At 41.9% G+C, this 27,931-nt stretch overlaps 1 protein-coding gene across 1 annotated transcript; it reads right to left on the bottom strand.

Moving 5' to 3' along the window:
• Positions 1–359: 359 nt before the first annotated feature.
• Rab1a (RAB1A, member RAS oncogene family) lies at positions 360–27,931 on the bottom strand. The gene is made up of 6 exons (XM_048435489.3): positions 27,703–27,931; positions 12,032–12,104; positions 9,787–9,882; positions 2,897–2,992; positions 1,616–1,747; positions 360–1,175 (listed from the first exon to the last, which is right to left on the bottom strand). Exons 1-6 carry the CDS (start codon positions 27,723–27,725, stop codon positions 978–980), a joined length of 618 nt encoding a protein of 205 aa, XP_048291446.1. The 5' UTR covers positions 27,726–27,931; the 3' UTR covers positions 360–977.

Genomic DNA, 27,931 nt, shown 5'->3' with positions numbered 1-27,931 from the left:
TGCCTATGAGGAAGCATGTGCTGCTCTCCAGCTCTACCACAGACGATGAAAAAGTGTTGCCAGTGAAGCCACGTCAGATGGTTTTAGGACTGGAGATGAAGCGCTAGGGAGCGTACATTCTAAACTTGTTTTCCATACAGTTTGAGCTCCTTGAACCAATGAAGCTGGTTCAGTCTACACAGCACAGAAGCTTCTCTAGGTCACTTAGCAGGTCTATTACTAGAAAGCAAATACTGGGTGCTGTGCTATAAGATAGGTCTACAGTGCCCTTGCTGCACACACAAATGGCTGTTGAGTATAATGCAAACCTCTATTTCCCTTTAACCATAAGAATTAAAACAATACTTATCACCATACAGTTTGATATTACTTCCAATAAGTACAATATTTATTAAACATATCTTCAGTTTTGTTACATAGTGTGCAACAAATTACAATATTCTGCAGCCACAAATTATATGCAGAGTATGAAGAAACTATTGATCAGATAGTGTAATCTTTCCATTTATAACTCTACAAGGAAGAACTAGCAAATCAGATCTTACATAGAACGTCTCACTAAACTTTATGCATGGAAATTGACAGACACTGGTTGTGCTGTTTGATACAAAATGGCTGAACTTCATCTTCAGAAGACTAAACCCAACATCTAAAACATGCCAATATAAACATCAAAACAAAATAAATTCTAACCAACCACGGGAAACAATCTGGTATCAGGAAAGCAACAAGGATTACACACATTATTTTATGAACCAGCACACAAAGGTTTAAAACAGTTCTGAAAATGAAGTTAGCTGTCTTGAGTCAAGGGAATAAAAAAAAAGTCAGTATTGACCATTTACAATCTCTGACCTTGTGGAAACGGTAAGAATCTGTTGTAGTGCAGCTACATACAGTACAATTCAGGCAATTTTGTTTTTCACTTGGGTTCAGATTGCGAATTCATTGCTGTGAGAAAAGGACGGAGGCAAATTTTAGCAGCAACCTCCACCTGACTGCTTGACTGGAGTGCTCTGGATTTTAACATTGGACTTCTCTGCACCACCAGCTGTTGCTCCAGGGCCCATTCGCTTTTTAATCTCAGCTGCCATCGTCATGAAAGACTGTTCTACATTCGTTGCATTCTTAGCACTGGTTTCCAAAAATGGAATTCCAAGGGAATCGGCAAATTCCTGAGAGAGTAATAAGGAACAATGAACACTGGAAAACCTTTCTTTTTCTTTCTTTCTTTCTTTCTTTCTTTTTCTTTCTTTCTTTCTTTCTTTCTTTCTTTCTTTCTTTCTTTTTCTCTCTTTAATACTTATTTATTTACTATGTATACAATATTCTGTGTGTATGCCTGCATGCCAGAAGAGGAGACCCCATTACAGATGGTTGTGAGCCACCATGTGGTTGCTGGACCTTGAACTCAGGACCTTTGGAAGAACAGGCAATGCTCTTAACCTCTGAGCCATCTCTCTAGCCCCTGGAAAACCTTTCTAACTTGATCTGTCAGTGCTTTCTGAAATGGCAATGAAGGACTGACTTCTAAAGGTTGAGGCAGTCTTAGCCACTATGACCCATTCATTCACTTAATTAAAATTCAGTTTAAAAATTCAAACCTCATACATACCTTTGCTGTTGTGTAGTCTACTACTTTCTTTGTGGTCAGGTCACATTTGTTCCCTACCAACAACTTGTTGACATTTTCACTGGCATAGCGATCTATCTCCTGCAGCCACTGTTTAACATTATTGAAGGACTCCTAAAAGATAAGAATAATGATACAGCTCTGGATGCAACTAATGATTGATAAACAGCTCCTGTGAAACCCTAGCCATAACCATAATGCAAGGAAAGAAACAAACTCATATATTACAATGACAGTGCTCATCTACTGGAAGGCCTGAACTGAAAATAGCTTATTTAGAAAGGGTAATAGTTTAATATTTAATGGGGCAAACCCCCCCAAAATTAAAATTTTAAAGTACTAACAAAACCTAGTTTCTGAAATTTAGTAAAATTCTGGTTTATGAGCTGGTTACAGAAACAGCTTTATTTGTTTGTTTGTTTGTTTATGGTTTTTCGAGACAGGGTTTCTCAGTAGCTTTGGAGCCTGTCCTGGAACTCGCTCTGTAGACCAGGTTGGCCTCAAACTCACAGAGATCTGCCTGCCTCTGCCTCATGAGTGATGGGATTAAAGGTTTGTGCTACCACTGCCTGGCTACAGCACAGCTTTAATCCCAGCATTTAGGAGGCAGAGATAGATAGATCTCAGTCTAAGACATTCTGGTTCCTCAAAAAGAGGGATTTTTTTTTTTTAAATAGTACGTTGAGAGCGGTAGCGTGTGCCTTTGATCCTAGTGCTGGGGGGGGGGCTAGTCAAAGAAACCCTGTCCCAAAAAAACAAACAACAAAATTATGGTAATAGACTAGATATGTTTAAAGTTAACATGTTCTATTTGTTTTTTTGAGATGCTGCCTAAGCTGGTGCTGCCTAGGCTGGTCTCAATCCTCCAGGATCCTAAGAGCTTATCTCAGCCTCCCAAGCAGGTAGACTACAACCAGGCATGTGACATCATGCTAATGTAGCATTTTCTTCTCCTCATATCCACGCATCTTCTGCTTGTAATACATTTAATCTAAATGTCTTAGATTACTTCTAAATTGACTATAAATTATAGATAGCTGAGATTTAACATTTGCTGCAAGAAAAATAAGTTCTAATTAAATTTTTGAAAATTTCTCTAATGGTAAAAATAAATTTCTGATCAAAAGAAAAGTATTCAAGGGCAGCCTGTTTACATACTGAGTTGCAGGACAGCCAGAACTACACAGTGAGAGTGTCGAAAATCTACACATACACAAAAAGTAACTCCCTGCTTTGTTGATAACACATTCTCTAGGCACTTACCTGATCTGTCACATCATACACAACTATGATGCCATGGGCTCCTCTGTAGTAACTGGAGGTGATTGTTCGAAATCGCTCCTGGCCTGCTGTGTCCCACTATTAGAAACAATCAGGAAGGCAAACAATTCCATTAAAACAGGCTTGGAAAAGTACAGGAGAAAATCAGATTAGTAGGATCTGAAACAACAGTATTTAATGCTTACATTATTAAAAGGCATTGCAAGTATCAAATATGTTAAAGTACAGACAAAAGGCATGCATCACTACTCCTGACCTACCAGGATTTTTTTTCCTTTTGGTTTATTTTATTTTTTAATTTTTTTATGATTTATTTATCTTTTATTTTATGTGCATTGGTGTGAAAGTGTCAGATCCCCTGGAACTGGATTTTCAGACAGTTGTGAGCTGCCATGTGGGTGCTGGGAATTGAACCTGGGTCCTCTGGAAGAGCAGTCAGTGCTCTTAACCGCTGAGCCATTTCTCCAGCCCCCTTTTGGTTTATTTTTGAGACAGGATTTCTCTGTAACAGCTCTGACTGTACTGAAACTCGGTTTGTAGGCCAGGCTGGCCTCGAACTCACAGAGATCTCCCTGCCTCTGTCTCCCAAGTGCTGGGACTATAGGTGTGCACCACTATTGCTGGCCATAAATATTTTTAAATGAGAAAAAAAAAAGTAAACGGAAAAAGCCTCACGGAAAAAGCCTCACGAAAAGTTATTTACTAGCTCTCTCCTCCCTACCCATGACCTTGCAGTGGGTTTAAGCTCGAGGCTTTCTGCGTGCCAGGCAATTTATCAGTCTCTGAGCTGTACCCCCAGGCCAACAGTATGCTTTTGATGGCAGTAACATTGCTATTATTCATAACCAGTTTTTATGCTAATTTTTGTTTTGTTTTGAGACAGGGTCTCACTCACGTAAAGTAGTTCTGGCTGACCTCAACTCAGATCCACCTGCCTCTGCCTCCCTATTAATAATGTTAATAATGCCTAAAATTTAGCTGGTGGTACTGATACCAAAATTATAAATTCTCTCTCTCTCTCTCTCTCTCTCTCTCTCTCTCTCTCTCTCTCTCTCTCTCTTTTGATTTTTCGAGACAGGGTTTCTCTGTGGCTTTGGAGCCTGTCCTGGAACTAGCTCTTGTAGACCAGGCTGGCCTCGAACTCACAAAAGATCCGCCTGCCTCTGCCTCCCGAGTGCTGGGATTAAAGGTGTGCGCCACCACCACCCGGCTTATAAATTCTTTAAGAACTGAAGCTATGTAGGCAGTTAATAAAAATCAGAGCTCAAAGCCTACTCCTTCCTGGTTGCGGCCACCCAGACCAGGGTGTTCTGCTGTGTGCCCTAGTGGAACAGGGAGGTGCACTTCACTAAGTGAGAGAGCAGTAAGCAAGGACTGGCACTAACCCTGTTGAAAGTCTTAGGAATGTGAAGAGATAGCAACTGGTAGGGCCCATGCTGAGCATGCAGGAAAGTCCTATTGCTATTCAACCACATTTAAGCCCAAAGGCTTTGGAAAAGGTAAAGCTACAAGTCACATTTTCAAGTAGACCCAGGTTGTAGAAACCTCCCACTCAGGGCACATGCCAGGCCTTATCCCCAGGCACCAGGGTTCCTCCTAGGAGCCCTTTAGGTGCACACACGCACACACACACCAGTTGACAGGGCTAGGAAAAAGTGCCCCAAAGACCTATGAACAGAGGACAAAAGGCAGAGTCACTCACTGCTAATACAGTTTACAATACCAGAAAGCAAGGAAAGAAAGATCTAATGTTACCATGACAGAATGACACTTACCCACTTCAAGTAGGTACTATCTTAATCTGAGCAAAAAATAATAAAAGGAAGATGTTTCTAAACACCTTTAAAATAAAGTGGGGAAAGACAGGTAAGAAAGCTCAGCAACAGATTTGCAAACCTGAGCCGGGCAGTGGTGGCGTACATCTTTAATCCCAGCACTTGGGAGGCAGAGGCAGGAGGATCTCTGTGAGTTCGAGGCCAGCCTGGTCTACAAGAGCTAGTTCCAGGACAGGCTCCAAAGCCACAGAGAACCCTGTCACCCTGTCTCAAAAAACCAAAAGAAAAAAGAAAAAAAAATTGCAAACCTGACAACCTGAGATCGATCCTTAGAACACATGATAGAAGGAAAAAAACTATAAAAAGTCCTCTGGACAGATGTGGGGGTTCACGCCTATAATCCTAGCACTGGGGAGGCAAAGGCAGATGGAGCTCTGTGAGTTCAAGACTAGCCTTATCTACACAAGTTCCAGACCAGCTAAGGCTATAAAAAAATTAGAAACCCTCTTTCAAAAATAAAACAAAAGTTGTCTTCTGATCTTCACAGACGCGCATGCATGTTAAGTTTTTGTTTTGGTTTTTTGAAACACTATTTCTCTGTGTAGCCCTGAAACTCATTTTGCAGACCAGACCGACTTCAAATTCAGAGATCTGTCTGCCTTTGCCTCCTAAGTGCTGGGGTTAAAGGTATGCACCAGCATGCCTATCTGATAATAGTAATAAATTTTTTAAAGACAAAAAGCAGTACAGATCATTACACTTACCACTTAGGTTCTAACACCAAAAAGAAATGCTTACATCACTGTATTATTGTTCTGAGTTTTAAAAATTGAAAAATATCTAGTCAAATTCACTTTTTAAATTTAAAAAAGTTTTAGTTCTAATAAAGACAGCTGCAGCTGAGAATGTAGCTCAAGAAAAGAGGATGAGAATTTTGTTTAAATTTCTCCTACGCAACAGCCATACACACATACACACACACTTCATTTTATATGTATGAGTGTTTTGCCTGCACGTGTGTCTGTGTACCATGTATGTGCAGTACCCTTGGATGCCAGAAAAGGATGCTAGATCCCCTAGAACTCGAGTTCAACATTTCTGAGTCATCATGTGGGTGCTGGGAATTAAATTAGGGTTCTCTCAAAGGGCAGTCTCTGAGCCACCTTTCCAGCCCCCAATGACCTCTTGTTAAGAAAAGTTTATCTAACTAGATGACTCAATTACTCCACTAAAAGATAATGGTAGGGCTGTACACATAACTCAGTGGTAGTCCAATGCCTTGCACTGTAAGGTCATGGGTTCAATCCCAGCAAAGTTCTTTAATTCTCAGAAATGTGAGACTAGATATAATAATGCATTATTGTTAATTCTTTTAAATATGATAATGGTTTAATAGATAATAATATGCAGATGCATATGAATTTTTCTGTTTTTTTGTAAAACTGGGCGTGGTGATGCACACCCGCAGTCCCAGCAGCAATCAGGAAGCAGGAGGATTAGGACATGCTCAAAGCCAGCCAAGGCTACATAGTAAATTCTGTCTCCAGTACAGCCCCAAAGTCTGTAACATTAACACACTTCCAGATGAAAAAGAAAGCAGCCAGGCGTGGTGCTAAGTGTATATCTTTAACCCCAGCAGCATTCAAAGGCAGAGGCAGGCAGATTTCTGAATTCAAGGTCAGCCTGGTCTACAAAGAGAGTTCTAGGACAGTCAGGGCTACACAGAGAAATCCAGTCTTGAAAAAAAAGAAAAGAAAAACAAAGCAAATAATATACAAGGTTTAGCAGCGCTGATCTTAAAAACAGAACCAATGCTGGCTTCATTGCTTTCTTTTTGGTCTAAACTGAGACTGAGAACTCCAGACTATGAAGATCACTGTCAACACTAAGGAACTTGGTATCATCTGGATCTTCCGGCATGACTCTATTAACATGCCCCTCTTGCTCAATGGTGTAACGACTAATTTTGAAGACCTGGCCATCACCACTAAATATAAAAAGTGAAAGGAAAAAACACTTGGAAGGGAAAATGAAGTCTAGCAAGTTGAAATGCAATGGCATAATTTTTTTGCATTTAAAATTTTAAAACATCAATTCACTTAAGTCTCTCTCTGTATGTCATTCATAAAGACACACACACATTGTAGACACGTCCTTTAAGTGTGTGTATGTATGGTTTGTGCATGTGGAGATCTGAGGCTGAAGTAAAGTCTTCCTGGATTACTTTCCACCTTATTCATTGAAGCAGGCAAGATCTCCCATCTGAACTCAGAGCTCCAGGGATCCATTGTCTCTGCCTTCCATGGACTAAAATTAGAGGTGAGTCCCCGTGCCCACATGGCATTTTGATGGGTGAATTCCATTTCTCACATTTACAAGTACTTTTTATCTACTGAACCATCCCCCCAGACCATATGTACCCTTTAGATTGCTTTGCTTTTGTATTCTGCAGTGGATTAACAATAAGCACCAGTCCCGCAAGTCTGAGAGAGAAATTTCATTTTTGTGTGTGTGTGTTTTGCCTGCATACATTACAGTTTGCCTGTGCGCTACATGCATGCCTGTTGGCCACAGAGGCAAGAAGACGGCATTGGACCTCATGGGGCTGAAATTACAGAGCTGTTGTGCAGCACGGGATCTGGGAATTAAGTTCCCTGCCTCTTAACCACTGCACTGAGCCATTTCCCCACACCAAAAGGGTGAAAAACTTTAAGAAATTAGAAAAGGCACTTTAAAATGCAAGATTGACCCAAATTCAAAAGGATCTAAAAACAATTCCAAAAAGAAATGATCAAATGCGCAAGAAGACGGTGTGATGACTTCAATCTGAAGAGCAGATGACAACAGAAAGAAGTTAGTCTGATCCACAGTTTCAAAATGCAGAGGAATTCCATAGACATCAAGGCACAATATAAAGAATGGATAGCTAGGCCAGGTGGTGACAACACACCTTTAATTCCAGCACTCAGGAAGCAGAAACAGGCGGATCTTTTTGAGTTCAAGGTCAGCCCAGCCTACAAAGCTAGTTCCAGGACAGTCAGGTTTGTTACACAACATAAATAAACCCTGTCTCAAAAAAAAAAAAAGCAAACAAACAAACAAACAAAAAAGATAGCTAGAGCCATGTATAAATGGAAGCAGCTGCTTTGGAAATTAGTGAATTCCCCAAATATGTTTACATAACAGCATCAGATATGGGGAGAAAATTCCTATTGAAGATGAAAGGCCAACAGAGAGCAATCTGCAAGATCCTTTCCAGACAAAGGAAGTGACAAAATTAAAATGTTTCAAGTATTGAAATCCTGTAGAGAATAATCACCACCTATGCAACTGGTACCCAGGTGGCAGGCTGGAGTGGCTCTGTTCATAATAGTGTTTACTTCTTGCCTTCATAGGGCGCACCACACAACCCACTGATATGCTTTCTCCAAGGTCACAAAGGTAAACACACTGCAAGCATCATGTGATCCTCAAAACTACCTTATAAATGAGTAAGCCAGGAAACAGTGCTGGGGCTGGGGCTCAGCAAACTTGTTATTATTCTAAGTCAACATAAAAGACTGGGCTCACACCTGTAACCCCAACAGAGGCAGGCAGACAGATCTTTGAGTTCAAGGCCAGCATGGTCTACAGAGCAACTTTCAGGACAGCTAGGACTATGCAGAGTAATTATGCCTCAAAAATAAGGAGGGGAGAAGGGAGGGAAGGGAGGAAGGGAGGGGGGGAGGGAGGGAAGGAAGGAGAAGGAAAGGAGAAAAAAGACTAGTCTTCAGTGTTACTGCATACTAAGTAAGTCCATTCTATAACACACTGATTTTTAAAAACTAAAACCCAACTTAAAAAACAAAAACTATTTACTTACTTTCTCCCTGCACCCCCCTCCCCGTGTGTGTGTGTGTGTGTGTGTGTGTGTATGTGAGGGAGGGAGGGAGGGAGAGAGAGAGAGAGAGATGCTGATATTCACACTGAGGACACCCTGCATGGCACACACATGGAGGTCAGAGGACAACTTCAAGAGAACTTGAAGGAGGTTGGTTCTCTCCTACCACATAGGACTGGGGATCAAAAACCAGGTCATCAGGCTTGACTGACATTAAGCACCTTTACTTGCTGAGCTATCCTACTGACCCCATGATGATTTTTTTTTAAGATCACAGACAAGCTGGCAGTACACAAACCCATGCTAAAGAGATAAAAAGATGGATAAGGTAGTTAAGATAACACAAAGGCACCTGTTGAAGATGGAGAGCTATATATCACTTGGTTTTGCCAGTAACTTTAGGCAAATCATGCTCTCAGCATCCATTTTCTGAGAGTAAAACAAGAATATTAGAAAAACCAAGTTTACTTCCAATAAAATTCTGTGTTTCCACGGAGTTGGAATATATGATCTTAAGGGAGAAACACCCAGAGAACTAATAGTTGTCTTTATTTAATGCATGTACAAAGAGCCTATCCTAGGTTCCTTCTAACATGCTTTAACACTTAGCACAGTAAAAGACATAGAGAAGATGCCAAGTAAATATTCACTGTGAGGCAAGAAAAACTCAAACTTCTGACTTCCACAGAAAGGAGATCAGTCCTAAGGCTGACTTAATATGAGCATCTCTGCTTTACAAGTAGAATTTTAACATGGAGGACCTGGGATGTAACTCCATGCTGACAGTGCAGACTTATAGGAGACCTTGGGTTCAATCCTCAACACAGGTGACAAACAAGGAGGGGCTAGAGAGATGGCTCAGTGGTTAAGAGCACTGGCTGCTCTTCCTTCTTCCAGAGGACCTGGGTTCAATTCCCAGCACCCACATGGCAGCTCACAACTATCTGTAACTCCAGTTCTAGGAGATCTGACAACCTCACACAGACACATACTCAGGCAAAATATCAATACACATAAAATAAAAATAAATAATTTTATTCTTTTACAAAAAAAGGAAGGAAGGCATTTCAATGAGAAAAGTGAACCTAGGAAATGCCTTTTGGTCTAACAACTACCATCAACGCATAGCTCTTAACCTTTATATTCAACTTTGTTAGAATAGTAAATATATGTAAATACACCATACATTTACCAAAACAATTTCCAAGACCACTTACTATCTGAAGTTTGATTGTTTTCCCGTCTAACTCTATAGTTCGTATCTTGAAATCCACACCAATTGTGCTGATATAGCTTTCCGTGTACGTATCATCCTGAAGGGGAAGAGTTAATAAAAATCAATGTTTAACAGAGAATTTTTTTTAATTTACTTGCATTATATCAAAGCTTATAAACAAAGTTTTTAACATCTGATTTCATCTTGCTTTGTGTTCTAAAGCAAAAAAGTTTCTTTTTTTTCTTGAAATATTTATCTAGTGTTCTTTATTTTTTTGTATACATCTCTTGGTAAATTTTTTGCATATGTCAGGAAGATTTTGTCAGAGCTCCCCCAACCAGATACCTGAGTTTTATCAGTAAAACTCTTGCTCCTTAAATACCCGATCCACTGACCAACAAACAATGCTCATTTCATTCTCCTCTTAGGGATGTATTCTAGTTTATATCCTGGTAGAAGTTTTTAATTGAAGTACAATACACCTAAGAATCCCTCCTTCAAGGCAAAGGCAGGTGAATCCCTGTGAGTTCGAGGCCAGCCTTGTCTACAATAGTAAGTTCAAAGAATACATAGTGAGACCTTGTCTTAAAAACAATTATTTAGTGTATGTATGTGTGTGGATGTGTGCACAGCACAGTATGCACAGTATGTACATGCAGAGGTGTTAGGACAATCTTTGGCAGTCACCTTCCTCCTTCCACCATGTTGGTCCTGGGGATCAAACTCAGGTCATTTTGACCTACTGATTCATTTCACCAGTCCTGCTTCATTATTGTTTTTTCAACCACATTTTTTTGCAGCTGAATAAAATCCCATTGATATATTTTGTTTATGAAAGAATTAGGTAGTTTCCATTTGGGGGGTCATTATAACAATGCACGATCATTTCCTTATCATCATGTTGTTTGTCAATTTATTAACCCAATGTTTCTCTTTTTTGGTACATGCCAGTAATCTTAGTACTTGGGAGGTTGAGGCAGAAAGATCACTAAAAATTTGAGGCCAGCCTGATCTAGGGAATTAATGGCCAGCTATGGACACATAGTGAGGCTCTATCTCAAAAGAACTCAATAGGCAGTGGTGGCACACACCTTTAATCCCAGCTTTCGGAGGCAGAGGTAAGTGGATCTCTGTGAGTTTGAGACCAGTCTGGTCTACAGAGTGAGTTCCAGGACAGCCAGAGTTATACAGAGAAACCCTGTCTTGAAAAGCCCCCTTCCACCACATACTCCCAAAAAAAGAAAAAGAAAGAACGTGACCTCACGAGGGCTCTTATGACAGATCAGAGAATAAAAGTGCCTGCTCCCAAGCCCCTGGGACCCACAGGTGAAAGGACAAACAAGCCGTGCACTCTGCTGTCTGACCTTCACACCTGCTATTGTGCTCATGTGCGCACCTGCCCTGTGTATACAAACACATAAAAACAAGTAACTGTTTCAAAAGAAGCTTTCATGAAAAAACAGGAATGGAGACTAAGCATGCCTGAACTGCAAAGCAACACCTGGGAAGTTCTCTGACAACCAGGGCGGACACCTTGGTGTAGGAACCTAAGAGCAGCATGACAAACTCAGCCTTCTGTGACATAAACTGCTAGCCAATGTGGTGGCCACTAGCCAAGCGGCCTATGAAATGAGGAACTAAAATATAAGGTCTACAGAGAACTAGGTTACTACGGTTGTAAAGCTTAATCTGAGTTACTGAATGCACATGAGCATCAGTACATATGACACCATGCACTCTGCGGCTGGTGATGCTTTTTTTTATTCTATTAAAATGTGGCTTGAAGATTTCTTTCCATGTCACCGTCACTAAGGCCAAATATCCCACATTATCTGTCTGGAATCGATCAGAACTATACAACGAGCATTAGATGCTAATTTTATCATCACACTTCACTGCATTTCTTTCTTGGCTTTGTCGCCCCCCCCCCCTTACTTATTTTTTGGACTGACCGACTTCAAGCCCAAAGTGGTCACCTCTTTCACCTCCCAAGTGGAGAGATGATAGGCATGCACTACCACACCCAGCTTGCCCATGAATTTCCTTTAAGAACAACACTTACAACACTCATTTAACAGTCCAAGATACCACAGAGGGCAGGGTTTGGGAGCTCTTAAATGTACAAATTCTGAAAGAGTTAAGTCAATAGACATAAAACAGTTTGATTTTTGTCTAACTAGGAAGCATGCACTAATTGTACAGTTAAGTGTACCATTAATTGTAAAAAGTATTTTAATTCAACTTACTGCAAACCTAAGGAGGAGGCAAGACTTTCCAACTCCAGAATCGCCAATCAGAAGTAACTTGAATAAATAATCACTGCAAAAACAGAAAGAAAATCATATTAATAAACAGCATGTTGTACTGTTAGGTTCTACAAGAAAATAGAGCTAACAGCTTGTTATGAAGACTACAGCTCCTGAAAAGGACTGTGTGTGGCTTAGCAGAAGTCAAAACTAGATCCGCCAGCAGCCCTTTGATTCACAGCTGAACATGTGAATTACCCAGTCAAGTAAGGAGGCAGTGCCACCCAAGATCTCTCTCTCAGGAGTGATTCCTATTCTGAGAGGGCTGAGGAAACTTCTGGTAATTAAATCCCAGTCCTCGACCCTATGAGACAAGGGAAGGTTATGCTCCAGCCAGTAAAACTGTCTCCCCTGGCTCAGTGGCCTATGTCTGTGATTTCAGCAAGCTTTTGAGAGGTGCAGACAGGAAAATCTTGACTTTAAGGCCAGACTCAGCTACATAACATAACAGGGCCAGCTTGGAAACTTGAGGTCCTCTTTCAACAACAGCAAGAGCCTCTCCCTCAAATTCAAGGCCCAAACTACTCACTGTGCAGAGCAGTCCTCCACTGAAATAATTCCTACGACCCTTTCCTAGAATCCAGGTCTAACATCTCCTCTTCTTAAAAACAGAAAAGCATGTGGGCTAGAAAGATGGCTCAAAGATAAAGGGCCCTGGCTTCCCAGGCAGAGAACCCAGGTTTGATTCCCGACATTGCCAGGATGCTTAGAACCATCTCTACTCCATTCAGTTCCAGGAGATCTGATGCCCTCTTCTAGCCTCTCAGGGCACTGTTATCACATGGTACACAGGCATCTTAAGGTGTTTCTGGATCTCTCTATACCTCTTCCCAATGTGGTTGCATTGAATAAATGTTCCCCTTTCTGTCCTGCTATTAATTTGGCTCTTTTAATTGGCTTGCCAGAGACGAATGGTTAAATCTGGCTTGTTGGGGCTACCCAGGGCACAGGCTCTGATTCTGATTCCAGTAACACCACTGCTACCCCTAACTTAAAAGCTATCACTAAAAGATGTCTTCAATGACCTGAAGACAATTACCTGTCCACTGTCTCCCAAAGGAACCTCTCAGTTCTTCGCAATTCTGACTACTTCCATAATCTAAGCACTTTTAAAAAGAAGTCTCCCAATCAAGACCTTACATACATATTTTTAGAAGGTATAACTGATTTTTAGCTTTGTGGTTTAATTTCAAAAATGAGTATCTACGGGGGCTGGAGAGATAGTTCAACAGCTCAACAGTTAAGAGCACTGGCTGCCTTTCCAGAGGACCCGGGTTCAAATACTCCCAGCACCCACATGGCAGCTCACAACTGTCTGTAACTCAGTTTGGATCAGGAATCTAACACTGTCACACCAATGTGCTTAAAATTAAAAATAAATTATTTTTTAAAAAAGAATATCTACTAATTTACTAAAATTTTTATTATAGAAAGTATAATTTCAATGTAAGCTAGACACACAACTTTAAATACAATTACCTTTGTGACTATTGATAAATTGTTACCTATCTCTACTTGCAGAGTGGTATTATTTAAACACATTTTTTTTGTTTTATCAAATTAGCACAGTATACTTAACTCCTAAATGTATCTGAGCAAAACAATTAAAAAGATAAATCCAAACTGCTAGTCAGCAACAAAATAGAGGTCACAGAAGGAAATAAAGTTTTCTAAACAAATAAATCAGAACTGGGGGCATGATAGTTCAGTTGGCTGAACACATGTCTAGCACACATGATATCCTGTGTTCAATCCCCAGCACACCATACATAGTTGTACATGACTATAATCCCTACACTTGGGTGGTGGAGGCAAGAAGATTTAAAAAAAAAAAAGTAAAACAAACAAACAAACTTGCCAGGGCGAGATGGCTAGGTGGTTAAGAGTTAAGAGCACTCACTGGTTGCTGTTCTAGAAAACGTAAGGTTAGGTTCCCAGCACTCACATGACAGCTCACAACCATCTGTAACTCCAGGCCCAGGGGTCTGACACTTCCTTGGACTACAGGGCACTGCATGCACACGGTGAACAGGCATACATGCAGACTAAACACCCATATACATAAAAATAATTTAAAATTTTTTCATTAGTAAAGGAGGGCTGGATATGTATAGCCCAACAATAGAATGCTTGCCTGGCAAATGCCAGATCCTAAATTTTATGTCCAGGCAGACCTTTCAACAGATGGACAGATAGACAGGCATACAAATATTTAAAATAAGGAAGGAAGGAAGGAAGGAAGGAAGGAAGGAAGGAAGGAAGGAAGGAAGGCAGGCAAACAAGTTGCTAAAATTGAGATTTAGTAATCTGAGGTTTCCAATTTGAGATTTCTGAATAAGCACACCCTCCCCAAACTGTACTGAATACTGTTATCATGAAGGACTGAACTTCATGCCACAAATGATGCCTGAGGTATCTATCACTGCTACTCTGGTTAATGTCAGCAAAATCACAAGGATGGAACATACATAAACACCTAACTGTTGTTTCTAGCTATAGCATCAAAAAATTAAGAGTTGGACTGGAAAGATAGTTCAGTGGTTAAGAGCATGGGTTACTCTTTTAGAGGACAGGGGGTCAATTCCCAGCACCCACACGGCAGCTCACAACTGTCTGTAACTACAAATTCCAGTAGATCCAACCCCTCACAGACATACATGCAGGCAAACACCAATGCATATAAAGTAAAAATAAATTTTTTTAGAAAAAGAAATTACGAGACAGCTTTTAAAGAAATCATTTAACATAGTCTAAAGTTTTGCAAATGCTATTTTTAAGCATAGAGTTTCAAGCAATTCAAAATCATTAGAGAAGCTAATGTTGGTAGTATATGCCTACAATCTTGCTCTCTGGAGGCTGAGGAAGCAGGACTACCACCAGTTCAAGGCCAGCTTAAGTTACCTTGGAGATCCTGTTGTCTCAAGACAACAAAACAAAAAACAACCAATCAGCCAGTCAATCAAAAATGGAGGTAATATTAAAGAGCCTAGCTCCTAAGCCATCACTTTACTAGCAAAACAGTGGCAATGAATAAGAAAATTTACAATCATCTTTACTCTGCTTAAAAAGAAGGGCAAGGGGGGGGGGGACACACAAGAGTTATTAACCTTAAGGCTCTCTCCAAGGCAAAGCCAGAAAACTTTGAGTCACAAAGTATACATAACCACATTTTGGATTATAACTCAAATAATAACTATAGAAATTGCTTCATTCTGGTATAAATGAGTAAGTAAACAAATTGGAGAAATAACTCTTCCTTATAGTATTTCCATGCACAAATAGAAGAAAGACAGAAACTAAGAACACCAAGGAAGAAAAAATTGCAGATCAAGTTAAAATTAGTCTTAAAGAGAAAAATAAGGTATCTGGGTGGTCTCAAGTATACCCCCCACCCAAGTATTTATTGCACTGGTGGGTTTTGTTGTTGTCTGGGAGGAACTTCTATGAAACAGGGTCTCATGTAGCCCAGGCTGGTCTCTAATGGCTCAATATGGAGCAAAGGTTGAAGAACCTTAATCACCCTGCCAGTGTTGAGGTTACAGCCATGCACCACACCTGGCATTACACTGATGGTTTTAAAATTCCCCATCCAGTGATTGTTTTAAATCCATCTTCCCCTGAAAGTTGGCACATAAGCTTGAGTATGGGCTGTATATTAAGAATCTGGTAATTAGTATATAAAAGTAGAGGAAGAAGAAAAAAGGCAACTTCAAAAGGGCACTAGTGTTAAAAGGAGCTAATAATTCTCCCAAAACAAAGCCACCACCAGAATGGCCAGTTTTAAATCCAGCAACAATGTTCCAGTAACAGCATCACTAGAGTGATGAGTAAAATATCATACTGCTATCATATGCGTTCTGATACAATGCAATGAACAGACCACTGACTTCTGTAGTTTCTGTGGCATTTTCCCCTAATCTAATAATGAATTAACTAGATGAATTAATTACACTTGTAATTCTAGCACTAGAGAGTCAGAAACAAAGACTGGTGTAAGTTAAAGGCAACCTTGTTTACATAATGAGTTCCAGATCAGCAAGGGCTGCATAGTAAAACCCTGTCTCAAAAAAAAGAAGGGGGGGTGTGTGTGACTGGAAGGTGGCCCAGCAGTTAAGAGCACTGACTGCTCTTGCAGAGGACTGAGCTTCTGTTCCCAGCACCCATGATACAGCTCAGAACCATCTGTAACTTCAATTCCACTAGGTGATCCAAAACTCTCTTCTGGTTTGTGCTGACATCAGGAACATATGTGGTACACATACATACATGAAAGCAAAATACATACACATGAAAAATAAATCTTTAAAGAAGAAAATTAAAGCATCAGACAAACAGACTCTAAGCACACTTCAAAGATATCCAAATCAGGGTTGAGGATAGCTCAGCAGACAAAATGCTTGCCATTAACACATACACCCAGCCTAAAGACACATCCCCATCCTGTAATCCTAGCCAGCAGAAGGTTGAGAAAAGAGAACCATAAATTGAGCTTGAGGCCAGCCCTGGATACAAGAGACCTGTTTTGGGGTTGGAGAGAGAGAGATGGTTTGGGGATTAACAGCACATACTGCTCTTTCAAAGGATTTGAGTTTGGATCCCAGCAGCCATATCAGTTAGTTCACAACCACCTCTAACTCCAGCTCCCGCAGGGATCCCATGCCTCAGTCCTCCGTGGGCACTAGCATTCACATACAAATACCCATACAGGTGTGTGTGTGTGTGTGCGCACGCGCGCGCGCGCGCACGCGTGTGCATGCATACATGCAGATAAACTATTAAAATAAAATACACTGAAAGAGTTGTGGAGATGGCTTAGTATTAAGAGCACCAGCTGCTCTTTCAGAAGACTCGGGTTCAATTCCCAATACCCACATGGTAGCTCACAATCATGTTCCAGGGGACCAGTTCTGGCTTCCATGGGCACCAGCCACATACATTAATATATAAACATACATGCAGACAAAACACCTATACACATGAAAAATAAATAGGTAAGAGGAACTTGTCTCAAAAAAAACAAAAACAAAAAATAACTGGTCAAGATCATTAAGCCAAGCATAGTACTCCAGGCCAACAATGGCTATGTAAGCAAGATCCCGTCTTGAAAAAAAAAAAAAAAAAAAAAAAAGCCAAAACAAGTGCCAAGACCATGAAAAAGGAGAGAACTCATCAGAGAATGAAGGGAACTAACATGCTATAAACACATCTTAGTAATCTGAATCCTGGACCAGAACAAGGACACGTTAAGCAGAAACATTAATCAATTAAAATAAAGTGTAGGGGCTGTTTTGTTATTGCTGTTGTTTGTTTATATAAAAACAAGATCTTACTATGTGGCCCTGACAGGCCTGGAACTCAGAGATCTACCGTCTCTGCCTCCAGAATGCTGCACTACCATGTCTGGCTCCATGTTGAATGTGATAAATGTGACAGGAATTCAGGGTGCTAATATCTGAGGAAGCTGAATGAAGAATGCACTGAAATTCTGTATTTTTTTCAACTCTTTAGTAAATTTGCATTTAATTCATATTTTATTTTTTAAAAAAGATTAGCCAGGCAGTTGCGGTGCACATCTTTAATCCCAGCACTCAGGAGGCAGAAGCAGGCAGATCTTTGTGAGTTTGAGGCCAGCCTGGTCTACAGAGTGAGTTCCAGGACAGCCAGGGCCATATAGAAATCTGTCTCGAAAAACAAACAAACAAACAAACAAAAATCTGTACCAAAAAGATTTAAAGAAAAACTAATGAGGAAGAAATCAGCAAACAGCAGAGATCCTTTAAAATTAAAAAATAAATGAATAAATTTAAAAAAAAAAGAGGCTTCGACGACAGCCAGAGCCACACTTAAAAAATAAAAAAAATAAAAAATAAAAAATTTCAGGAGAGATGGTCCAAAGGGCCAGGGTACAATTTCTAACATCTACATACATAGCAGCTCACATTAAAAGCTGGGCACAAACACAAAACCAACCCAATGGTATTTTTGCAGTTTTTCTTCCCCCTCTCAAAGTGCTTTGTTTGGGCATTTTCTGTCTTATTGGTCTTTTGTTTCTATGTTTTAGTTTCCTGGGGGGGAGGGGGCAGACAAAAGACAGGGTTTTCTTGGTTGTTTATTTTTTAAAGAGAGAGAAAAAATGACATGGAATCAGGTTGGTGGGAAGGTGGGAAAGACCTGAGAAGAGTTGGAAGAAGGGGAAATGAATGATCAGAATATAGTTTATGAAAAAAAAATTTTTTCAATTAAAAAAAAAAACAGAGCCAGGTGATGGTGGCACACACCTTTAGTCTCAGCCTGGTCTACTAAGGGAGTTCCACAACACCCAGGGCTACACAGAGAAATTCTGTCTTCAAAAAACAAAACAAAACCAAAAAAAGCTGAGCACAGCACAAGATACTTGTAATCCCAGCACTGGGGAGACAGCAGACAGGAGGAGCTTGGGGGCTTCTTGCCAGTCTAACCAAATCATTCTTTTCTTTACAAGAAACTCTAGGAATACAAATTTGACACTAGGTCTGTGAAACTGACAGACTCTTTCAGAAATATTTATTAGTATATATTAATTACACATACTGAATTATAGCATACCATGGTCACACTTATACTATCCTCTCTTGTCCTACTCCCAAGAATCACTGATCCCATTCCTCTTTAAGCAAGTCCCCTTCTATTTTCATGGGAGATGGGAGGAGGCAATGAATTTCTTTAGGGTTATTCTCAGGAGCAGGCACCTTACCGGTGGCTACACCACTGAGAAAAATGTATTTCCCTCCCTCAGCCACCTGTAGACACCCAGGGAAGGCTATGTTGGAAAGCCCCTCTCAAACCCACGGCATCTATGGTTTCATCTTGTAAAGCTCTAGTGCAAGTGTGCACAGCTGCACTGAGTTCAACGGCTTTCTTCTCTGGCTTTTTATTCTCAGAAAGATGGTCACAACTTCTAAAGCCCCAACAATGAGTATCCAAGAACAGGCAAGAAAGAGAAAAACAGAATAGATGTTTAATTTCAACATTTGGGAAACATTCAAAGATCAACCCAATAAAGCATTTAAAATAGAAGTCAAAGGTCACGAAGATCTAACTATATATTTCATACTTTGCTGTTGTCATAAAGAGGGGTGCCTTAAATGTTAAGACTTAGAACTAACTGGAACTTGTGATTCTCGTGTCTCAGCCTTCTGAGTAGTTAGAATTATAGGCATGAACCACCATCAAACTTCACAAACCCTTCTTGTTCAGAACTTATTATGTATCCGAGACTAGTCTCAACTCCCAAACGTCCTCTGCTTCTCTAAGAGTGCAGGAACATCTTAGTCGCTACTCAGCATATCCTTCTCTCCTATTTTCAAATCTCTCCATTGGAGCCTGGTGGCAGACCTTTAATCTCAAGTTACTTAGCAAGCTGAAACAGTTGGATCCCAAATTCAAGGTCAGTAAACCTTGTTAAAGGTAAAGCTTCTGGGCTGGGGACGGCTGGGGGGGGGGGGGACGGCTGGCTCAGCGGGCAAAGTGTTGCATAGGCATGAGGACCCGAGGTTTCTTAGCCACGTGTACCCCATGTAAAAGCAGGTGATGCACATCCATAGAGCTCATGCTGGAAGTACAGACAGACAGATCCAGAGCTCACTGGCCAGCCAGGCTTTGAGCGAGCTCCAGGTTCAGTGAGAGACCTTGATTCAAAAGGTACAGTGGAAGGCCAGGCAGTGGTGGCCCACGCCTTTAATCCCAGCACTCGGGAGACAGAGGCAGGTGGAGCTGTGTGAGTTCAAAGCCAGCATGGTCTAAAAGAGCTAGTTGCAGGACAGGCTCCAAAGTTACAGAGAAACCCTATCTCAAAAAACAACAAACAAACAAAAAAACAAGTCAAAGGAACAAGAGATAAAGGCAAAGTATAAACTAGAGGTAAAGTTCTTGGCATGGACAACGACCTAGTCAAATCCCTAGGAGAAAAAGGGTATGAGTGTGAGTGTGCATGTGTGTATAATAAAAACTTCTCAATGAATGTTTAAGGTAGCTGTCAATCCAAATGTTATCTGGCTTAAACTTAAAAATTTTAAGGGTCGGGGGGGATGCACTTAGAAGCCATAAATTCAATCCCTGGTGGCACACAAGTCAGTAACCACATACAGAAAGCAGTAGCATACCTGGGAGGTCAGAATACAAGTCTTGGCCAGCCATACAGCTTAGCAGGTAAGGCACTTGCTTCATAAGCCTGAGGACCTGAGTCTGATCCCTGGAACCCATGAAAAAGTGAAGAGAAAACCAACTCTACAAAGTTGTCCTCTGACCTCCATACATGTGCCTGCATGCTTGTCCACACACATGCATGAATGACCACATACACACACCATACACACACAATATTTTTTTAAAAAAGAAATAACCAGTTGACGACCTGAGCTCAATCCCCGCAACACTGGTCCTGTGACCTGCTTTCTGATCTCCACACATGTGTATGGAAATATACAGGTGTACAGCCATATACACTTACATATGAGCACACAGAATAAAGATGAAATTAAATAATTAAAATAAATAAGTAAATAAAGACTAGAAGACCTCTAGTTACAATTCCAACTATACTGCTTACTCTAAATTATAATGCTTACCCTTGTGCAAGTCATTTAACTTTTCCCTGTGTGTTTCTTAGTCTTTAAAACCAAGACTTTCCAGGCCAGGAGTGAGACCCTGAGTTCAACCCCGCCCCCCCCCCCCCCCCCCCCGCACCCAAACAAAAACAAAACTGGAGCTGGGAAGTGGTGGAGCACGCCTTTAATCCCAGCACTTGGGAGGCGGAGGCAGAGGCAGGTGGATCTCTGTGAGTTCGAAACCAGCCTGGTCTACAACAGCGAGTTCCAGAACAGGCACCAAAGCACCAAAGCTACAGAGAAACCCTGTCTCAAAAAAAACAAAAAACAAAACAAAACAAAAAAACAAAGAAAATACAGGGGCTAAAGAGATGGCCTAGAGGTTAAGAGCACTGGCTGTTCTTCCAGAAGACCTGAGTTCAATTCCCAGCAACCACAAGGTGGCTCACAACCATCTGCAATAAGATCTGGTGTCCTCTTTTTTTTTTTTTTCCTTTGAGACAGGGTTCGCTGTAGTTTTAGAGCTTGGCCTGGAACTAGCTCTTGTAGACCAGGCTGGCCTAGAACTCACGAGATCTACCTGCCTCTGCCTCCCGAGTGCTGGGATTAAAGGCATGCGGCGCCACCACTGCCTTCTGACCTGCAGGGATACATGCAGGCAGAACACTGCAAATAAATCTAAAAAAAAACCCCAAAAACCTGGATCCTTTCTTCATAGAATTACTATAAGGATTAACAGAAATTATAATGTCTATACATACATTTTAGGACAGGTAGCACAAATTTGAATTATCCATTATTGATCTAATTCCAAGATCAGCACCAAAGTTCTAAAGTGTGTTCCTCAATGGTCTGGTTCTCTCCTGTTAATAGTCAACATTAATTAAAGCTTTCTGTAAAATCTAAATCAGAGCTATGGAGGCAGTTCGGTCAACCTGGGTCTTCCAATAACCTGAGTAAGAGACCTGATTCGGAAAGACAATTTAGCAGTTAAGTGCTAACTGTCCTTTGAGAGGTAAGGAATTTAGTTCCCCAAACCCAAGTCAAGAGCCTTACAACTCTAAAACTCCACCTCTACAGCCTCTATAAGCACTCCCACACATGTCCCCCCCCCACACACAAAATAGTTGTCCTAAGTCAAGAAGATGGAATATAATTATATTCAGAGTAGAAAGGATAGGGAATAATTCTTAAGAACTAATGCTAGTGAGACCAGGACTTATCCTGGGTGCATGAACTGGCTTTCTGGAGCCAATTCCCTATGGTGAGATACCTTGCTCAGCCTTGATACAGGAGTAGGTGCTTGGTCCTGCCTCAACTTGGTATACCTGACTTTGCTGACTCCCCAAGGAGAGCTCTTAATTCCTCTAAGGAGTGGATGGGGTGTGGGATGGGGGCAGGTGGAGGAGTGGGGGAAAGGGAGGGAGGGGAAACTAGGGCTAGTATGTAGAATTAAAATTCAATCAGAAGTTACATCTATCACTGTTCTTGGAAAGGTTCAATTTTGGACTTCATCCAATTCCATTTAAAGAAATTCATTAATTTGTGGCAACAAGAAGGCTCAGCAGGTGAAAGCACATACCATGCAAACCTGAATAATGTGAGTTAAAAGCCCAGAACCCACATAAAAATGGAAGAAAAGCTCACATACACAGTAACAAATTAAAAACACACACACAATGTTTTTGTGCCTACGTCCGCGCTATATCTCTGACATGGCTAAGTCAGCCAACAACTCAACAAACATTCTCTGGCTCCTTTGGCCTCAGAGTTTGCTTTGTTAATACGCTTGTTTTGCTTGTTGTCCACTCACTCCCTCACGTCCAAATTAACAGAGTCTAGGCTAAGGTTGCAAAGAAAAACTAAGACTTAAGTTTTCCTCCAATTATCTTCTAGGAGGCTAGAGAGATAGTTCAGCAGCTAAGAGCAATAGGAGCACAATGTTCCAGAGGATCCAGGTTCAGTTCCTGTTAACTCCAGTTCCAGGGGATTCAAATTCCTCTACTGGCTTCCTCTGACACCAGGCATGTGACACATGAAGGCCAAACACCCACAAGCATAAATACCCATTTTAAAAGCTTTAGTCATAGTCTAGGTGTCTAAGCAGAAAGTTCAGTACCAACTTCTACAGGAAAACAGGAACAGGCTGACCACTCCCTTCTGAAAAGGGAGAGAGGGCAATTTGCCAGTGTCAATTACAAAAACTCGAAAGTAAAATTCAGACATAGAGTAATGAAAAAACTAAGTCAAATTTAAAAGAGCTCACGTAATGGCACCAGGTTTTTGTTCTAAGTCCCCTCTCTCTCAGACAATCTATCACAGGCTGCCCTTGAGCCAAGACTGCCCTTCCACTCCTGCTTCTCCTGCTTCCACTTCCTGGGGACTGGGATTTGCAAGCCTAATCATTTTGTGAAGATTCTACACGGCTCCCTTCTACCTGATGATTACAGAGCTGATTCTCTAGACACTTAAAAATAATATTCTACACAGTAAGAGAACCAACTACTCTTCTTCCTCCAATTTTTCTAGAATGGTTGGAGTCAAGACAGAGGACTTCTGCTTGGTATGTGCCAAGTCCTGGGTTTGATTGCCAGCAACACACCACAATAAAGACAAAAATGACAAACTACATGAAAGCCAAGAATGGTATTAATATAATGCCATGACAGATAACATTAACTCTTTTATTTTCAAACACAAGGGGGAGAGGGGGCCACTTACTTGAAACAGCTCTGACCATTAGAGAAAAGTAACATGTTCAGAGAACACGGAGTCTTGGTTTGAAGTGTGGGAGGGAGGGAGAGAAGAACAGCATCACTGAACTACTCTGCAGAAGCCAGGGAAGGTGCTGCTCACTTGTAATCTGAGCATCTGGGAAATGCAAGCTGGAAGATCAAGGATCCAATCATCCTCGTCTAGAGTGAGGTTTGGTTTGGTTTAGCTTTTTGAAACAAAACGTTATGTAGCCCAGGCTGGTCTGGAATTCACTATGCAGCCCAGGTTAGTCTCAGACTCCAGGTAGTCCTCCTACCTCCACCTCCCAAGTGCTGGAATTATATGCACGAGGCACCATGCTTTGCTATTTTTGCCGCTATAACAATCAAACAAGCCTAATGACTTGAGTCCAATCCCTGGAACCCACATGGTAGAAGGAGAGAAGTTACTCTCACAGGCTGTCCTCCACAAACCACATTTGATAACACACAAATATTTATGTGTGTGCACACGCTAGCGCTCTCTCCCTCTCTCCCCGCCTCACCCCTCTAGACAAGGTTCCTATGTAGCCCTAGATAGTCTGGAATTCACTAATGTAGGCCAATGTGGCCCAAAACCTTCAGGGACCCTCTGCCTCTGCCTCAAGTGCTCGGCGTACAAGCCCTCCACCCCTGGAACTGTTTAGCATTTTCAATCCCTGTGTTCTAATAATTACTGCCTACTTTACTACCTATCTGTGAAAATCAAATCTTGGCTACTGTTGAGTGCTTACAGACAGTTCGCTCCCCAGGACTTATGTGTAAGGAAAGACCTGATTCCTGCGAGCTGTCCTCTAACCTCCACATGCACTGAGCATTCATGTGCCCTCCTCACACACAAAATAACTAATAAAGTCAAGTCTTTCTTCAGATCTCCAGAAAAGAGTAAGTTCTGACCCTTCCACCTACTTCCAATGTTAGGATCACATTTCAGTGGGTTTTGTTTACCTGAAATCCAGGTGACTCAATCATTACCCTTGATTCCTGTCTTTCTCCCAAGTCAGCCTAAAAATTGAATTTTTTGCGGGGGGGGGGGGGTTTCCAACACAGGGTTTCTCTGTGTAAAAGTCTTGGCTGTCCTGGAACTAGCTCTTGTAGACCAAGCTCGCCTCAAATTCACAGATCCGCCTGTCTCTGCTTCCCGAGTGCTGTAAAAATTGATTTTTATTCATTTCATAAACACACACACACAGAGCAATGAGACAGATTATAACTTAATTTTTATGGGTATATTGGTTGCCCTTGTGATATCCACCAACAAAATATCTATCACTGTCTCTCATCTTATGCAAGTTCCATAAATCCTTTCCCCAAACTCCTGGACTATTTTATTATATAGTCTAAAATGTAAATAAAGGCCAGATATTGACACATTTGAGACCTCAAGAGAAAGAATGACTAAATGATTGTTCATCCAGGGCATGGTGACACAAATCCGTAACGTCAGCACTTGGGAGGCAGAAACAGGAAGACTGGGACAAAGACAAGGCCCGTTCATCCAAGCAGCATGTTTTAGGATAGCCAGGATTACAACACAATGAAATCTTGTCTCAAAACTCAGAAAAGGGGCGAAAATATCCCTTGCCATTTACTAGCCAGTCCTCTTCCCTCTCCCTCTTGAAAAGTCTTCCCGGGCTCATTTCTGTCCTAATAGTTTTCTCAGGTCTCTGTTTTCACACTGTTAATTTGAATTCTTGAGGTTGGGGAGGCAGAGGACAGCCTGCAGGAGTCAGTTCTCCCCTTCCACCTCATAGGCCAGGGATGGAACTCACCAAGGTGGCGGCTGAGCCATCCCACTGATGTACTGGTCATTTTTTAACACGTCTCTTCTATAATAGTCTTCCAAAACAGTCAACCACAACAAGTGACTTGACCCTGAAACCACACTGCTCTGATTCATGCAGCTGTCTCTACTAGATTTGACATGTATAAAATCTAGTTTGTATATTATGTTACAGGCCTCTTGAGGTTAAGGCTTACACTCCTAAGTCCCAGCACAACTAAAATGCTTACTTAAAAATGATTTACACCACCTACAATGTGTTCTGGATAGTTGTCCAAGTTTTTTACATACTCCTGAGCCACACTACTACCTTAATAGGTAGTAAAAATGACTGTTTTTTTATACTGCTTTACAAAAGGAGAAACAAATTAAAAGTCTAAGTAACATCAAATTTTATCATCGAGTTAATCTTAAGTATTAAAAAATACAAGTAACACAAACTGGAGAGATTGTTCAATGGTTAAGAACATGTACTGTTCTTACAGAAAACTCTAGTTCCATTCCCAGGACCCACATCAGTGGCTCACAACTGCTTGTAACTCCAGCTCCAGGGGATGCCGCTACACCAGGGGTTCTCGATCTGTGGGTCATGACCCTACCATTCATAACAGTAGTGCGTGATGTAGCAACCGAACTCATTTTATGGTTGGGGGGGTCACCATAACATGAGGAACTGAAGTAAAGGGTCGTTTAGGAGGGTCGAGAACTACTCTCTAACCTCAAGCACATGCATGCACTTTATCTAAATATATGTGGAACAAATACAGGAAACTCCTCAAATAGCACAGGTTTACAAACCTCCCTAAGCTAGCAAACCCATGCTCTTTACTGCTGCCAGGAAAATTAACTAGGAACCCCAATTCAACTTTGCTCAACTAAACAAATTTTGTTCTGCAGAGTCCATGACGGGGGTGGGGGGCTGCCAACACAGCAAGTCTGTCACTATATGAACTGTTCCAAACTTCTTCAGGAAGCACAAAGGCCTGGGCGGGTGAGATGGCTCTACAGTTAGAGTGCTTGTCTGAGTTCAGTCCCTAGAAGTCGCAAAGGAAGAAAGAACCAACTCCCAAAAGCTGTCCCCTGACTCTTCACACAAGTGCTGTGGCACCCACCTGTGCACCTGCCATCACGTGTATCACACACACAATAAAATTAAAGTGTAAAATTCTACTGAGAGACCAAGACTTCTGCTTAGCACAAATGAAAAAGTACATTTCAGCATTAAGCCACAGTCTTACAAAACCTGAACTCAGAATGCATTTTGCAAGAGCCATGTGACACCCACATGACGACAAGTCAGCTAAACTGATGGATGGACGTTTCATGGGGAAACAGCGGGAACTGACCAAAGCAATAAAGAAATTCAGCTTTTAGAGCAAAACTGATTTCTCTTATCAAAGAAAGAGAATTCCTCTCCCTTAAAGATTTCTTACATTAAAGAGAAAGAGAGAGAAAAAAAAGACATTTCTTCAAGCTATTGACTTTCATATATGGAAACCATAGGAGGACTTGAGGTGCCGTTCAGGAGAGTCCAACAAAGTCTACCCAAGAAAAGAGATCACCGGTTCCCATGAAAGGTGCCAGGTGTGTCACTTCTGCTATTGTGACTTCTTGAGTAAGCAAGAAAAAGGAATGCATTAACTTTTCATGACACGTCATGGAACCTCATTCCCTATCTGCAGGCTTTCAACCAGGTAATCTAAAACCTACAGCTCTATCAAAGGTCCCACTCGTTTCTTTTCCAATTTGTCAGTGAACGCACACTTTAAATTTGGTGGTACCGGGAAGACATTTTTTATTTTAGTTTGTTGTTGCTGTTGACGTACTGCAGACAAAAAGGTGACTGCGAGACTTTGGTGTCCTCTAGAACATTTCACAAATGCTCAGGATTTTGGAAGGGCCACGGCTCACAGTTCTTAAAGAACTCTTCCAGGAGACGAGCCCAAAAGGAAGCTGAACATAGAAATTGCTTCTCGCCATCTCCTCATTCCTCCCCCTCAGCCCACGCAGTCCCGAGGAGCATCCGTACTGCCTGGCACCTGCCGGGGCGAGAGCTCTAACAAGCTCAGGATTTATACCTAAAGCTGGTTTCCTCCCTGCCAGGGCTGACAGCTCCGCAGAGCCGGCGCAGGGTCTGACAGTGCCCTCTAGCAGAGCTCTCCCACCTACCTCCCTTAAAAACAAGTCCTCCTCCAGCCGTCACTGCCTCCCCGAGACGCGCCCCTCCTGGCCGCCGTCCGAGGCCGACTCCCCAACGCCCGGCCGCGACACTCAGCAGCTCCCCGCCGGCGGCGCCCCGGCCCCTGGCCCGGAGGCCCGACCCCTCCCCGCCGCGGCCCTCAGCCGGCAGACAATGGGGCCCTCGGGCTGCTCCGCCTCGCTCGCCCGCCCGGCCGACCTTCCCACGGCCGGGCTGCGAGCCTCCCGGCGGCCTTCACCCCGCGGCCGGACGCCCTCACCCCCGGCCAGCCCCGGCTCTCCTGCACTCACTATTCGGGATTCATGCTGGACATGTCACTGCAGCTGCCGCCGCCGCCACCGCCCTTGCTGACGCAGCCGCCGCCCCGACTCTCCGCGCCACGGGTTATGGAAGGGAAGGAGTGAGCTAAGCTGTTCCGGTAGAACAAACGTCGACCCCGCTCCGACCCTTGGAACACAATCAGCAGCCGCCGCCACTCAGTGATCGCTTCCACCCAAAATGGCCGCCGGCGAACCAGGA

The sequence above is a fragment of the Myodes glareolus genome, chromosome 8, assembly GCF_982192425.1.
Source record: "Myodes glareolus chromosome 8, mMyoGla1.1, whole genome shotgun sequence".
NCBI classification, from domain to species: domain Eukaryota; kingdom Metazoa; phylum Chordata; class Mammalia; order Rodentia; family Cricetidae; genus Myodes; species Myodes glareolus.
The sequence above is the reverse complement of the archived record's forward strand: the minus strand, read 5'-3'. Positions and strand labels throughout refer to the sequence as shown.

Bases quoted from the DNA above. Each gene is read 5' to 3' on its own strand.
- Rab1a (XM_048435489.3), bottom strand. From the start codon at position 27,725: ATGTCCAGCATGAATCCCGAATA. The intron at 9,883-12,031 runs GTAAGTTGAATT...CTTCCCCTTCAG, and splicing joins GCCTCCTCCTTAGGTTTGCA to GATGATACGTACACGGAAAG. The intron at 1,176-1,615 runs GTATGTATGAGG...TTACTCTCTCAG, and splicing joins TAGACTACACAACAGCAAAG to GAATTTGCCGATTCCCTTGG.